General features: G+C 40.9%; 1 protein-coding gene across 1 annotated transcript in view; it reads right to left on the bottom strand.

Moving 5' to 3' along the window:
• The window catches only part of LOC147726518 (sodium channel protein 1 brain-like), a 653,937-nt gene that overhangs the window by 567,052 nt on the left and 70,751 nt on the right, over positions 1-16,134 (bottom strand). The window contains exon 4 of the mRNA XM_086963477.1: positions 2,739-3,011. Within this exon, the coding sequence (XP_086819603.1) occupies positions 2,739-3,011 (273 nt within the window). The remainder of the gene's footprint in view (positions 1-2,738; positions 3,012-16,134) is intronic.

The raw sequence follows: 16,134 nt of genomic DNA, 5'->3' as shown, positions 1-16,134 counted from the left end.
AACTATTTTCACCATCATTGTAATATGATTTCTCCCTTTGTGTTTTATGTAATTGTAACAATGCTGCTCATATTATTTCTAATAATATGTCTGCTTGTGTTAGCAAAGATACTCCATATTAGAGCATGTTGTTAAAATATATATTTTAACCTTTCTGTGTCTCTTTTTTACTCCTGTTGTGGACTAGTATGAGAGTATAATGAAAGAGTGTTCTTGCTTCCGATCATTCCTGAGTATAACCTAAGTCGCATGTTCTGGGTTGTCTAATCATTGGTTCCTTTGCTACAGGACGAAGAGCTAATGTGACACTGATGCTAGCTGGTTAGGGTTTCTAGGCACTAAGGTGAGTTTTTTGGTACACCACAATTCACTGAGGTTCTGGGTCTCTGTGCACAGTTCTGTGTAGGAGCAGAATCCCTGTGACACTGTAAGAGTCAGAGACCCTGGCAGCCCTACCAAAGCACTATATGAACTTCCTGTACCTCCATCAGATAGAGCACTGGAAACAACCAGGGAAAAATACTTGCATTTTATCATAATGCATCCATCCTTGTTTCCGACCTTGCCTATCCACAGGTCCTAGTCACCGCTATTTTTCCAAGGATCGGTTGGGGTATGACTGGCCTTCTAGGACAGATCAAAGATGTCCTGGATGCAAAGGAATATTCTAGGTCTTTCAAGCTTTCTTGACCAGTGCTTAGATTGACCTCAACCATCTTGACATCAGGAAGCAAGAAGATGCCCACCTCCCACAGCTTTGCGGGCTGGCTGTGGCTCTGTGGGAGGGATAAATAAAAACATTTATGTTGCTGATCGTCTCCTACATTGTAGATCTTGATAAGACAAATGTCAAAAACATAACCATTTCTCTGTTAGTTTTGAAAGGGGGCTACCAACAAATATTTGTGTTTGAATCTATTATTGGCATATCATAAAGAACAGAAACATATCAAACATCAATTATCTTTGGTACCCAGATCTGCTAGCAACTCCCCAGACAGACAGGCTGTGTTCATCAATGGTAGGCAATAACAAGTCAGCCTAGCTCTGTAGATTCAGTGTCATGAGCAGCAGGAGCAGCAAGTACATAACGCCATGTGAGAAGACTAAGAAAATAGGAAACCAAAAAAGCCAGGAAAGGAATCTAAAAAGGTCTCAGAAGGTGGGAATAATGGACACACAACAATTAGTACCCCTTCAGGATTCAGTAAAGGGCTAAGGCAAGTAGGCGGACTTAAGTAGTCAGCTGGAGTCAGCATACTCATCAACACATCTTTGATGCCTGGTGCCTCAGTGTGTACACAATGGATCTTGGGCAGATGTTAAAAAAAGGAGAGGGCAATGGGAAGTTTTAAGGCAAAAAATATTGCATCAAGAAAAGAAAGGAGGTGAAGTGGCTGTGTAACGATAGGCTCTTCACTGAGACACAGCACTCATAGCACTATCTCTTATGATACGTTACTTGTATAAACACAATACCTGCGTAGACTTTTTTCACAATTAGCAGTGGAGGATCAGCACAGCAACAACTGTAGGTAGTGGATTTCAAAATGTTATGAGCCTTACAAGAGGAGTTGGTTTTGGGACAAAATCAACACCCTTAAAGGGCTCAGTACAAGTGTCTTGGATTTGGTAGTAGTAACTCCATGCAACTACAGTTAAAAATACGTGGATGACCAGTAGTGTAACAGGTGTAGAGTTACCAGGTATCACATGAGGGACACTGAAGGTCAGACACATTTGGAATAGAAGTCGAATCCACCTAGCCACTCCAGAGACTAACCCAGATATTGTGACTGCTTTTTAAGCTGCCAGTGTCCCCGGGTGAACCTTAGTAAATTGTCTTTATTATGGGGATGATAACTCCTGTGAATGGTGACATAGGAATTTTGATATATTGAAGTATTGGAACTTGTTTTGTAAGCACAATTGTATTTTATTTGTATTTTCGCTGCATGCTTGTACAGGGTACAAAAAGCAAGTGTGGAAGGGGGTGACTCCCTTGGGTGATACAATCAAACGAATGTCAAACTGTGGTCACAAGGTTAAATAAAATGACATTATATGCATCATTAACTCTACCTATACAATTTTGACATTCTACAATCTCAAGAGCAGCTGTAAAGGTTCAATTATATTGTATTCACCAAATTAATTTTTATACAACTTGTTGAGCGCCCGAATACCCGGAGGTGTCACAGCGCTGGACAGAGATCGTAGTATATCTGTATTTATTAGTAAATAGCAATCTATTGACTAAATAGCCACGTTTTTAATTGTTTGCGAAAAAATGTTAGGGTTGGAATGCTCTTAAGTTGATTAGGAAGGGTATTCCACAGTTTAGCGGTGGCAATCAAAGAAGATCGGTCGCCCCAAACAGGTTCAGAAATGCATGGCTTTGTAATGGGTTACATAAGACATTGAAGTACAAAGTTGTGACTTAGTAATACTTCTATAGTTTTATTGTAAACGGCCACCAAGATGCATACTTACCTGTGCATGTGTTAGAGAATTTAAACCGAAAAAAGGTATATTATTAAACATTTGATCTGAAGAGATGTGCAGTGCATGTTTGCACAATAAAAGCATAATTAACTCACACATTTACTACATGCGCCCAGTAAACTACAGCACATCATTCATAATTTCATCCATAACAATATTTATTTTTTAATCCATCAATAACATGAATTATACATTACATTTGGGAAGCTGAAAGCTAGCACAATTATACTTACCACCTGAAAGAGTGACACATATGCGAAAAGTATATTGTCAAAGCCCATTTCTGAATTCCTCCAAGAATATCCATTGTTAAAATTTGCTTCACAATCTGTACGGTTATTCACAATCGTTATGGGAAGGCGGTTTCCATTCTTATCGAAACATGCAAAGAATTTTCCACCAAACAGCTGAACACCAACAATGCCAAAAATCAGCCAAAAAATAAGGCATACAAGCATTACATTGGAAATTGATGGAATTGATGATACCAAGGAATTTACAACAAGCTAATGGAAAAAAAGAAAAAGAAATGTTAGGATTGCAAGCATAAGATTTTTTTTTAAAGGAACGTAAAAGTATCTTGATTTATTAATCTGGTAAGTAAAATCAGTGACTAGTAGTGACTCACAGCGAAAATACAGTAAGGTGGAACAATAATATTTTTTTCGAGTGCAACTGTGTCCCTGTTATAAGTTAGAAAAATAAGAAGCAGTTGAAAGCCATGAATATACAATAGGAGAAAATTGAATTCATACCTTTGGCGAAGCTGGTGAAGGAAGGTGCCATAGCTACATGATTTACTAAATGAGGTTTGCTCCTAATTTTACTCAATGATTGCTTCTTTGCTTTGCAATGTACAGAGTGTTATGTTTGTACTTTTGTCATACCTTTCTCTATGGAATCTGTCCTGATCACTCTTATCTCAAATACTAGAAATCTTAAATCTGATCGTGCTAATTGCAGAACTATTGGGCATATTACCAAGCAATAGCGATAATTATCGCTATTGCTTGGTTAGAGACAAAAATTTACCGCAGCGCTGCGGCGATTTTTACCGCAAATAAACCTTGGTATTACCAAGGTTTAACGCAAATGCGGTAAAAATCGCTGCAAAGCATGAATATCGCTGAAAAGTCCGCGATATTCATGCATTAGCGAGCTAATGCTCTTAGCCATGTTATCCACCTCCCATTGGATAACATGGCTAAGAACTGCTCAGGCCAGGTGTTAGCTTTTGGAGATATTCCCGCTTAGCGCGAATATCTCCAAAAGTTGGTAATAGGAGATAGCGATGTTAGCGACTGTTTTCAGTCTCTAACATCTTGGCACGTCCACTTTGCATCTCATTAGTGATAAATATCACTGATATGCAAAGTGGGGCCCAAGATGGTCGCTATCTCCTACTAGCTGTCGCTAACTGGTGTTAGCGGCAGCTAGGTAATAGGGAGATAATTTTATCTCCGCTTTCTTGGCTTTTAAAGCCAAAAAAGCGGAGATAAACCCCCTTGATAATATGCCCCTATATTTTCAAGATTTGAAGCCACATTATTGCTTTAAGATGAGAAAATCCTTAAAGCAATATTAATATTCTGAAAGGAAAAATGGACATACCAATATTCAATCACACATCATTCTTATGAAAACTATAGCAATGGCTAAAAGGACAGTATATCAATGCTTTATTAACCAGGTGAATGCAAAACGTTCATAACCTTTTTCTAAAATAAATCAATTAGATGCGCTAAACAAGGATTAATACAAAATCATAAGATAAAATACAATCTAACATTTAAAAAGTTTTCCTACAATGCACATTAAGCAGGTTAGTGTATCAAAATGTGTACAATTTAATCAGTCAACATTGATATTTAATTCACAGTTAAAACCATATTGTATGCATAACAAACGTTTCTTCAAATAGCATCACAGAGAAATATACATCAATCTGATACAAAAGACGACCAAAGGCAACACGATTCGGTGGCAGTAACAGGTTCAAACCACCTTCTTTAGGCTTTCTATAAAAATGTGTCCAGGAATTCTAAAATCTATAATAAAAAAGAATAATATATATGTATATCGATATGGCACTTTATTTAACAACACCATCTTATATTTAAACAAAGCATCCCCATTGAAAAAAACACCCATATGCAGAACCTTTGGCATTGCCATATTTGAAACACTTCTATGTGCCACACATACCATACATCATACAGTCCACGAATATATTTTCATTTATATATGTCTTCCGATAAGCTTGAGCTATAAATATAGCTTAGAACTGTATCAATTAATTGTTGGAAGACAGACACCATATGTGCCAAATGGGGTCCCCCTATCTTAGGATGGGCGCATGACAAATTGAACTTCTCAAGATGTTCCCACATTTTTCTAATAAAAGGGATTATCAACTAAGAACCCATCGTAATATCAAAGTGTGGACATCAAAACAACAGAGGGAAGTAAATCTCTTTCTGCTCCTTCTTGTTCAAAACCGACCAACCGGTCACGGTTTTACATTACAATAAAAGCTCCTGTTTGAGACATGGGATAGCCCAAATTCATATCAATATACATTAAACTTTCCTGCTTGGTTTATTAGCCAGGTATCACACATACCTCACGAAATAGATATTCGGGTTTAGGCAATTCGTGGTCAGTAATTGATCCAAAGAAAATGCCCTGTGAATAACACGAATGAGATATGTTCTTATATTTATCATATCACCACTAATTTATTAAACTCTGACTCATGAGGGATGTCTCTATTCTAAAATATAGTTTTTACCTCTTTTATTGATCCTGTTGTCAAGCAGAATAATTATTCATTTACTCAGTATGTAGACAACATATGTTCCCTCGCATCATAATATTTCTATCTTTATTTAGGGGATAGACATCTGAAAAAATATAGAATATCAGAGTGACATTGTTATTCCATCAGCTTTTAAAAAAAAATATTTAATTCAGAAGGATAATAACACTTTATCTTATTGGACAAAATTAATTATGTTTGCCCATGTCTAAACCTAGGTATAATTAAATTTAACTTCCCATCTATTTAAAACTGTATTCTGATTGCCTACATGTATTGCCTTTTCGAAATCGGGTTGTCAAAAACAAACTGCAGCTCCCCTTATTTGCGAAGTTCATGCCCCGTGGCTGTGTTATCTGTTACTAAATCTATGACCTGTTAACGTGCTAACCTTCACTAACAATGTATAGATTGCCATGCCAGGCCTAAACACACACAAAGTGCACTGCTGCAAACTAAAAAGATTTCCCTTTACTCTGCACATATTGCATATAGCAACATTATATCAAGGAGATCCTCCCAGGTTAGACTAAGTAACACGATAAATATGACTCTCAATATCTTATCTATAGTATCGCTTACCGGGATGTAAAATCTATGTATCTTCAAAACGCGACTTCAACCTTGTCGGAAAACCAATTAAATGAATCTATTTCGTGAGGTATGTGTGATACCTGGTTAATAAACCAAGCAGGAGAGTTTCATGTATATATTTTTTTCTATATTGATATTATTTTCGGCTATCACATGTCCCAAATAGGAGCTTTTATCTGAATGTCAAACCATGACCGGTTGGTTGGTTTTGAACAAGAAGGAGGAGAAAGAGATTTACTTCCCTCTGTTGTTTTGATGTCCACGAGTTGATATTACGGTGGGTTCTTAGTTGTTTATCCCTTTTATTAGAAAAATGTGGGAACATCTTGAGAAGTTCAATTTGTCATGCCTACATCCTAAAATAGGGGGCACATATGGTGTCTGTCTTCCAACAATTAATTGATACAGTTCAAAGCTATATTTATAGCTCAAGCTTATCGGAAGACATATATAAATGATAATATATTCCTGGACTGTATGATGTATGGTATGTGTGGCACATAGAAGTGTTTCAAATATGGCAGTGCCAATTGTTCTATATATGGGTGGTTTTTTCAATGGTGATGATTTGTTTAAAATATAGGATGGCGTTGTCAAATAAAGTGCCATATCCATATACATATATATTATTATCTTTTAATATAGACATTAGAATTCCTAGACACGTTTTTATAGAAAGTCGGAAGAAGGTGGTTTGGACATGTTACTGCCATCGAAACGCGTTTCCTTTGGTTGTCTTTTGTATCAGATTGATGTATATTTCTCTGTGATGCTATTTGAAGAAATGTTTTATGCATACAATATGGTTTTAACTGTGAATTAAATATCAATGTTGACTGATTAAATTGTGCAAATTTTGATACACTAACCTGCTTAATGTGCATTGTAGGAACTTTTTTTAAATGTTAGATTGTATTTTATCTTATGATTTTGTACTAATCCTTGTTTAGCGCATCTAATTGATTAATTATAGAAAACAGTTTTTAACGTTTTGCATTCACCTGGTGAATAAAGCATTTATGTACTGTCCTTTGGCGATTGCTATAGTTTTTATATGAATGAGGTGTAATTGAGAACTAACTGTCCGAGTATGCAATTGTGGTGTCCCAAAGGGAGTTTTTTCTGACTTAGTGTCATTGTTGAGTCCTGTCCCTTTGGTGAGGAAGGTCACTCTCTATCTTTTGGAGCATACCAACATTCATACATGACTCCTCCTTATGGAGTGGAGAAATGAATCAAATGCCAATGTCAGAGGTAAGTTAGTTGGAGAAAAGCCTTTGATATATTCTCAAATGCCCTTTTTTCAACAGAGTATTAGCAGTGCTTGGCTTTCCACCTTCTATCACTAACTTGACGTGCACTTCATATACTAAAGCTAATAAAAAAGTTTTGATTGAAGCAATGGTTTAATCTACTTTCACTCTGAAACGAGGCACAAGGGCATGGTGTCCTCAGTCGCAAATGCTTTTTTATTTTGCTCCTGAGCCTATAGTCTGACAGATTTCAGAATGCTATTTGAATAGTAGAGGCAAATGCTGCATTAGAGTAGAGGTAAAGTCTCATATAATTAAGTCATAAAAATTATGGGCCTGTTTTAAAATTTAGCAGGTAGGATAGACTGACAGTACAGCTGCTCAATTAAGGGTTGACAAAGCAAACACAAGGAGATTATGGACGGAGCCCTGAAACTTTTCAGAGACACACCACCAGTCGCAGATCTGGTTTGAATCCATCATCGTTATTTAACACACTTAACCACTTCAGTTCAGACCAAGCTACATATAACTCATTCTTGATCCTGCGCCTCATGGGAACAGTCCAGACCGAACTGCCAAGCCAGGCCTCCCCTGAACCAGAAAAAAGCATCCTGGGACTGGTTTCTGGCTGATTTAGGGTTAGGAAGACTGCCATGTTTCTGACTCTAAACAGAGAGGGGAAGCCTGGCTGTCTCAAACAGAAAAAATTAAAAATTACCCCCACACCCTGGGAGAAAATTTACATTGTGTCAGGGTCATTAATTATTATTTTGTTTTTCGAAAGTAAATGTCCACTTTGGGAGATAGCATTTCCAAAACAAAAAGTGTGTCACTCCCATGTTAATGACTCCTGACAAAGTATCTTTTCATGGAACGGTACACGCATTAGTGCACAGAAACTATGATGGCCACTAGGGTGCACAGGTGTCTGCTTAGGCGCCTGGCAGCATAAAGGGCACCATAAAGGGCAACAGTGGCAGAGAGGGAGTAGTACAGCGCCACATCTTTCAAGATACAGTGCTGTTCTGCTCTTTGCCATTTACACAGTGCATTGCAACTACTTCACAGGCTGCTCTGCATTGTGTTGTTTATTTGAAAATCTGGGCCAGAGTGTTCTGCAACAATAGCTTTGAGTCCTGGAAAGCCTAGCACGTTCTCCACTCTTTTCGGGTTGAGTAACACTAAATTAAATTTGTTATTAGTAACATCTTCTATAAACAGCTTGTTGAGATGTGCAATTGATATAAAATCTTTTTTTCTTTTCAATGTTTGCTATGTAATCTCCTGCTTTACATGGCAAAGCTACTCTCCTAATTCCACATATAAAACGCCTTCTTTGATCTCAATGTATTTTAGTTTAAAATGCTTCATGTCCCGTTATTCTCATTCAAGTCGGCCACCCAGCCCTTTTCAGGGCCTGACTGTAGACAGCTTTTGGACACCGATTGTTACCAATTCATGATTGGATGTCTTTCTTTGCTATTTCAAGTCTGTGTTCTTGATTTGAAGGCTTTCCTCCTTATTCTTGTGTTTATCCTATCCAGGAGCATTTTGCCTCAGAGGGGGATATGCCTCCTTGGCTTAATGACACACTCCGCCACTTCTGAAACACAAAGCTGCACCATATTTACAAGAATGTGGTGCAGCCTTGCGTTTTTCCTTGCGATGGCGCTAAGTTTAACAACTTAGCACCAACGCAGGCACCCTTGCACCACAGTGCAAGGGTGTCTACGTGCAGGGGAGGATTAGTTATGTGTAGGAAGGTGTCCCTTCCTGCACATAAACAATCCTTAAATGCCATTTTGTAACTTCCTTTTTTTTTTTTTTTTAAATCTTTTTATTGAGAGTTTTTTTTTACTGTTACATACAGTGCACGGCAATATTACTGACAAAGTAAATCACATTGAGAGAAGAAAAGGAAAAAAAAAGCAAATAAAACAGCAACAATAATAAAAAGGCGCAACACCCAGTTGAAAAAAAAATATAATCAAAATCAATAATCAAAAATATAATCTAAAAAGCCATTTTGTAACTTCCATTTGTGCAGCTTCATGGAGCCCACATGAAAGTTACAAAATGTACAGGAAGGGACACCTTCCTGTACATAAACAAACCATGGTACAAGAGAGCACACATGGAAAAAGCAAAGACAAGGAGAAATAATGAATTTCTCTTGTTTCGCCAACTTAAGACCAGGACTTAATTTTGGCGCTGCCTCTTATGTACGCCACCCTTGTACTTAAGGGGCATTGTCAAATACAATGGGTGTTGCGGTGGAACTCCCACTGCACACCCCTTTCACGCTAACCATAGCGTGAAAGGGTACCTTATGTACAAGCAGTGTTAAGCCACGTTAAGTGGCTTAACGCTGCCTTGTACATATAGAGCAGCCCCTATCACCACTACAACGTCGGAAAAAGTGACACTGTGGTGGCGATAGGGGCTTCTATGTACGCCACAGAGTGTTTTGGTTGGCTGAGTTGTATCCCTGCTTCCCCTAGTAATGTCAAGGAACTATACCTTCCTTTTCTTGATTTCAATGGCATTTTCACTTATAGAAAACTCAATGGGAATATTCAATTTTTGAATCTCCACTTAGTAGCTCTATGCTTTTGGAGCACCCCCCACGCTAACCTTTATCACACCCACCTTCTACAACTTTGCCATTCTCTCTGCCTTCTTCTTTACCGGCTTTCACTCATAGACCCTGCTTCCTTCTCTCCATTCCCTGCTACCCATTCCCTCCTTCCATGCATTGTGCTGGTGTTCAGTTCACCTCTACATCCTCCCCACGCTACATGCTCCTCCTCTGGATCTCCCTTCCATTGGCGGCCCTTGCTGGGCAGCCCCTGCAACATATGTTCAAGGCTGGTGCACAATGAATATAAATGTCTTTTAAAGTCACAATGATGTATGATACTTGCATCTTTCATGGCTTTTCAGCCAGCAGCGTGTTGCAGTGGGGGACTTTTAGTTTTTCTTTTAACACTTTTAATAAAGATTCAAAATTCCACAATGCAAAGTGGTGTTGCCTAAAATGCCAGAATTGTATGAAAGGGCTATACTTGACTTGAAAGGGCTTACCAGCCATGTTTAAAAACAATTCCAAAGTCATCCAGTCCATTTCATATATGAAACCAAAAGTAATCTCTGCTCAAATATATTGTGAGGGTTCACTGTTTCACTCATTTCAAGCATTGGTAATACAAATCGTTGTTTTGTGTGTAGCTGCCTCTATTACACAATAGAGGCACAATATGGAAAGCAGCAGCACAACCTTCCCTAACATAAAGATAGGCTGAGGAGAGGTGGTAGTAGCATAAGGAACACAACACAATTAGCTTACATATACAGGTACAACACAGGTATCTAACACAATAAAGAGGGAATGAAAGGCATTAAAGGACTGTTGTACGATTTATGTAAACAGACATATTACAAGAAGTACAAAACTCCAGGAAGAAGCAGCCAACCCCCTTTTGCAATTGCCATACATGCTTCATCAGTGGTTTCCACACCTAACACTGCAAGGTATTTGATAGCACAATTCTTCACTGGTTGTAAATTCTCCCAGTCCCTTATCTTAGCCAAGGTTTTGGCCTTTATTTCAACAATTATATTCTCCCTTTGTTAAATGGTGTGACCTACAATAAAATGTTTGAGGGTGAGCTAAAAATCTTTTACTGGTGTCCCGCTACCATAAGACAAAAAAACAGGAGTACTGAGCAATGGAACTGTCTTCTCTCTTCTATCAACATAGTTTTGGTGCTTGAATATTGCATCTATCGGGGAAGGCGTCTTCCTATTAACTATAGACATCTAACATAAAAAATTAAGAAAGAGTTCCTGGTTCATAGAGCATGTTCACCTGCATCAGTAGAGGAAGGGGAATGGGAAAATAACCTCAGACACCCCATCCTTGGAGAGTCCCACACACACTATTGGCGAGGCTGTTTTTTTATATGCAGCACATTTCACAGGATGTCACTGTAATCAGAGCCTGCTCTATAAAACAGGCTGTGCCTAATCTGCCCAACCACACTCACAGCCGAACAAGTGTGGGCAGAAGGCACACATAGGTCTTGGGCCCATGAGCCACGCCCCTAACACCCAAGCAACCCCTACCTTGCTACCAGTCAATCAATCAATCAATGACACTTGTAAAGCGCGCTACATACCTGTAGGGTCTCAAGGCGCGGGGGGGGGGGTGCCGCTACTGCTCGAACAGCCAGGTCTTCAGCTTCTTCCTGAAGGAGAGGTGGTCTTGGGTCAGGCGCAGGTCGGTCGGGAGGGAGTTCCAGGTCTTGGCGGCCAGGTAGGAGAAGGACCTTCCTCCTGTAGTCGCTCTTCGGATGCGGGGGACGGCGGCGAGGGCGTGGTTGGCTGATCGGAGGTGGCGTTTGGGAGCGTAGAAGTTGACTCGGCTGTTGAGGTAGCTCGGGCCTTGGTCGTGTAGGGCTTTGTGTGCGTGGGTGAGGAGGCGGAAGGTGATTCTTTTGTTGACGGGGAGCCAGTGAAGGTCTCTCAGATGTCCGGAGATGTGGCTGGTTCGTGGGATGTCGAGGATGAGTCTGGCTGAGGCGTTCTGGATCCGCTGGAGTCTCTTCTGGAGCTTGGCGGTGGTACCGGCGTAGAGGGCGTTGCCGTAGTCCAGTCGGCTGGTGACGAGGGCCTGGGTGACGGTCTTCCTGGTCTCTGTGGGGATCCACCAGAAGATCTTCCGTAGCATGCGTAGGATGTTGAAGCACGCCGAGGAGACTTTGTTGACTTGCCTGGTCATGGAGAGGGAGGAGTCCAGGATGAAGCCCAGGTTGCGTGCATGGTCTGTCGGTTTGGGTGCGGTGCCCAGGGCGGGAGGCCACCAGGAGTTGTCCCAGGCGGAGGGTGTGGAGCCCAGGATGAGGACCTCCGTCTTGTCCGAGTTCAGTTTCAGGCGGCTGGTCGTCATCCACTCGGCTACCTCTTTCATCCCTTCGTGCAGGTTGGCTCTGGCGGCGGCGGGTCGTTGGTCAGGGAGAGGATCAGCTGGGTGTCGTCGGCGTAGGAGATTATGCTGAGGTTGTGTTTGCGTACGATGGCCGCGAGGGGTCTCATGTAGACGTCGAAGAGGGTGGGGCTCAGAGATGATCCTTGAGGGACGCCGCAGATGACTTCGGAGGCCTCTGACTTGTACGGTGGTAGGCGGACTCTCTGTGTTCTTCCGTCGAGGAAGGAGATGATCCATTCCAGCGCCTTGTCCTGGATTCCGATGTTGCTGAGGCGCCGTACTAGGGTGCGGTGGCAGACCGTGTCGAATGCCGCGGAGAGTTCTAGGAGGATGAGGGCCGCTGTTTCTCCATTGTCCATCAGGGCTCGGATGTCATCGGTGGCGGCGATGAGGGCGGTCTTGGTGCTGTGATTGGCTCGGAAGCCGGACTGTGAGGGGTCGAGGGATCCGTTCGTCTCGAGGAAGGCGGCCATCTGCTTGTTGACGGTCTTCTCGATGACTTTGGCTGGAAACGGGAGGAGCGAGATGGGGCGGTAATTCTTGAGGTCGGTGGGGTCCGCTGTTGGTTTCTTGAGTAGAGCGCTGAGTTCGGCGTGTTTCCAGCTCTCAGGGAAGATGGTGGTGTCGAAGGATGTGTTGATGATGTCTCGTAGGTGGGGTGCGATGACAGCGTCGGCCTTGTTGAAGACGTGGTGAGGGCAGGGGTCGGTCGGTGATCCGGAGTGGATGGAGTTCATCGTGCGGATGGTGTCTTCGGTGCTGATCGGGGTCCAGGCGTGTAGGGTGGTGGTGGGGGGTGGTTGTTCGGTCATGGTGTGCGTTGGTTGGTTGTTGAAGCTGTTGTGTATGTCCGCGATCTTGTTGTGGAAGTATGAAGCGAGGGAGTTGCAGAGGTCTTGCGATGGGGTGATGTCTTTGTTTCCTGCGCTGGGGTTGGAAAGCTCTTTCACGATGTTGAAGAGTTCCTTGCAGTTGTGTGCGTTGTTGTCCAACCGGTCCTTGAATGCTGTTTTCTTGGCGGCGCGGATCAGCTGGTGGTGTTTCCGGGTGGCAAGTTTGAAGGAGGTCCTGTTGTCCGGTTTCTCGAGGGCTCGGCAGTTCTTCTTGGAGCTCTTGAGTTCGTCGGTGAACCATGGGGCCTTCTTGCTGCCGGGTGCCAACATAGCTGTTGTAATGAGGCAGTTATTAGCCATTAGAAGGTTAAAATGGCCCATAAATGACACTGTATTATCAAATAAAAAGCTGAGATATTGATAAGACCTGACTGAGTCAATCGACATCCCCTACACACTCCATTCATAGAGTCTGGGACTGAATCTCACTATTGACATTAGTTTGTTTTTCTTTATAATCAACTCATGGCGATTTCGGATATATATTCATCAAAGGACTCGATTAGCCACTGTAGGCCTATTGGAGTATGACTGAGTAGTATTGTATCATCGGCATATTGTATGTACTTTACATTACAACCTTCAAAATTAGGAGAGTGTGCGTTTACATTTTGCAGTTGGAGAGGAATATCAACCATGAAGAGGTTAAATAGTGATAGTGCACGCACGCACCCTTGTGTTAGGTCGCTAAAGCTGTTAAATCATTGGGTCAAGCGGGTACCGTCTCCCAACTTCACCTGGACCCATATGTTATGTGAATATAGGAGTATAATCATATCAAGAAGTTTACGCGGCACTCCCCATGTCGCAAGCTTTGACCATTGAACAGTGTCAAAGGCTGCATTCAGATCAACAAAGCAGATGTATAATTTTTGCCTTTTATAAATTGCTCTCTCAGCCATTAGAGTAAAAGAGTGTAGATCTATAGTTGTTGACTTTCCTTTTTATAGATATGTGTTACATTCTTGGTATGTAATCATTTGTAATGGTTATATCACTTTAAATTCTGTGCATCTTTCAGTAGTAAAGGCACCAGGTCAGTTGCAACTGTTCCTGTCTGCCAGCCAGATGCTGTTGTTGCTGTGCCGCAATTGCTGGAAAAAATTACTTAAAATAATACTTGTTTCAGTGTAAGCTGTAACAAATTTTGGCGACGAGGGTCAATTGGGAAGAAAGGACATTCCATCAACTTCTTAGCGGCACAGGCGTGGGGTGAATTGGGAATTCTTGCCTCTCCTACGGTTTGCTGATCACATGCGAAGAAAGAATCGTATCTGGGAAGGCTTTTAAACTGTTCCCATGGAAATCCGGTATTCGTGTGCAGTTTGGGTCGTGAGGAACGAATTTTAATGCAAAAGAAGAACTTTTAAGGATATTTACTTTTAAAAGTCTGCATGTTCAGCGCGAGAGTGTCTCACCGGATGGTTCATCCGCGTGCGTCTGCATCTGCTCAAAGTGGCATCTCTCTATTCCATTCTACGCGCAGGTATGAAAAGAACTTGTCGTCAAAGCGCGTTGACGGAGTGAAGACGTTACACGACGTTCTACGTCATTCTAAACACAACGTGGCGGCCATTTTGATTGTTCTGGTTTCCATGACAACTCTTTACCGAGTAAAGAGAGTTTCAATGTTACATTTTTCACAGCGTTTTGCCAATAACTTCAGTGAAGTATTCAAAAATCAGGAAGTAAGTGGAACTCATTGACTGGTCGTCATTTGATACAAGGAAAGAACTGTTGTTTATTTTTTATTTTCTTATTCTCTATCTTCGCATTTTTGATGTTTGGAAGCAGGTGGAACATTGGTTTTTCATGGCAATAGGCTTTATAGTGATTTAGCCCTCACTTAGTCTTTTATCACCACATAGTTATTTGGTAATTCATTTATTTTGTTTATAGTCTTGCTGTAAAGCTAGTTTAATTTAGTTTAAAGTGAAGTTATGGCCATGCAATTCGATCCACCAGAAAGGTTTTTACAACATAAGGGGGATCCTCCCTAACCGTAGACGCGTTGGAAGGAGGAGTTCATCAACTACATGAAGGCTATTGATGGTGAACGCATGGGAGTGGAAAGAAAGAAGAGCATCTTATTGCATCTTATTACATTGTTTAGGATCTGAGGGACAAATGGTTTTTAGGGCTCTGCCGCAAATGCCGCCTTCAGAAGGGGAAGGTGAGGGCACTAATGTTTACAAAGAAGCTTTATTAAGGTTAGAAAAAAGATTTAAACCTGTGACAAACATTGCTTTAAACAGATATAAGTTCTATACCAGGGCACAACATGATACAGAATCGTTTGATGATTGTATTCCCGCTCTAAGATCGTTATCCATACATTGCAATTTTGGTAGTATGTGTGATGAAAGGTTGAGGGATCAAATTATTGTACACGTAAAAAATAAGAAAACACAAGAATGTCTCTGGGAATTGGGTGATCCTAAGTTATCTGAAGCCATTGCCATTGCCAAATCTTTAGAACAGTCTGAGAAGTGGATGATTACAGTTAAGAAACACAGTGAATCTGAAACACATGAAAGATTTGTCAAATCTTCTGACATTGCCATGAAAATTGTTCCTGCTAGAATTAAAATTAGAACTGGGATGGACATTAAGACTCAATCCTAAACTTACTACTGTTTTGGTATTCACAGATTGCACGTACTACTTTTGGTATTCACACAATGAACTTACTACTTTTGGCATTCACAGAATGAACTTACTCATTTCGGTATTCACAGAAGTTAGGAGTCCTAACTTTAGGACTCCTAAATGCCTTCTGTGAATACCGAAAGTCTTAAAATTAGGATTTTCTCAGTTTAGTAGTAGTAAAATTAGGACTCCTAACTTCAGGACTCCTAAATGCCTTCTGTGAATACCAAAAGTCATTCAATTAGGATTTTTCTCAATTGAGTAGTAGTAAAGTTAGGAGTCGTAACTTTACAGAGAAATCCGAATTTTAAGACTTTCGGTATTCACAGAAGGCATTTAGGAGTCCTAAAGTTAAAGAGTCCTAACTTTACTACTACTCAATTGAGAAAAATCCTAATTTTAAGACTTTCGTTATTCACAGAAGGCATTTAG

The sequence above is a fragment of the Lissotriton vulgaris genome, chromosome 3_1 (genome assembly GCF_964263255.1).
Source record: "Lissotriton vulgaris chromosome 3_1, aLisVul1.2, whole genome shotgun sequence".
NCBI classification, from domain to species: domain Eukaryota; kingdom Metazoa; phylum Chordata; class Amphibia; order Caudata; family Salamandridae; genus Lissotriton; species Lissotriton vulgaris.
The sequence above is the reverse complement of the archived record's forward strand: the minus strand, read 5'-3'. Positions and strand labels throughout refer to the sequence as shown.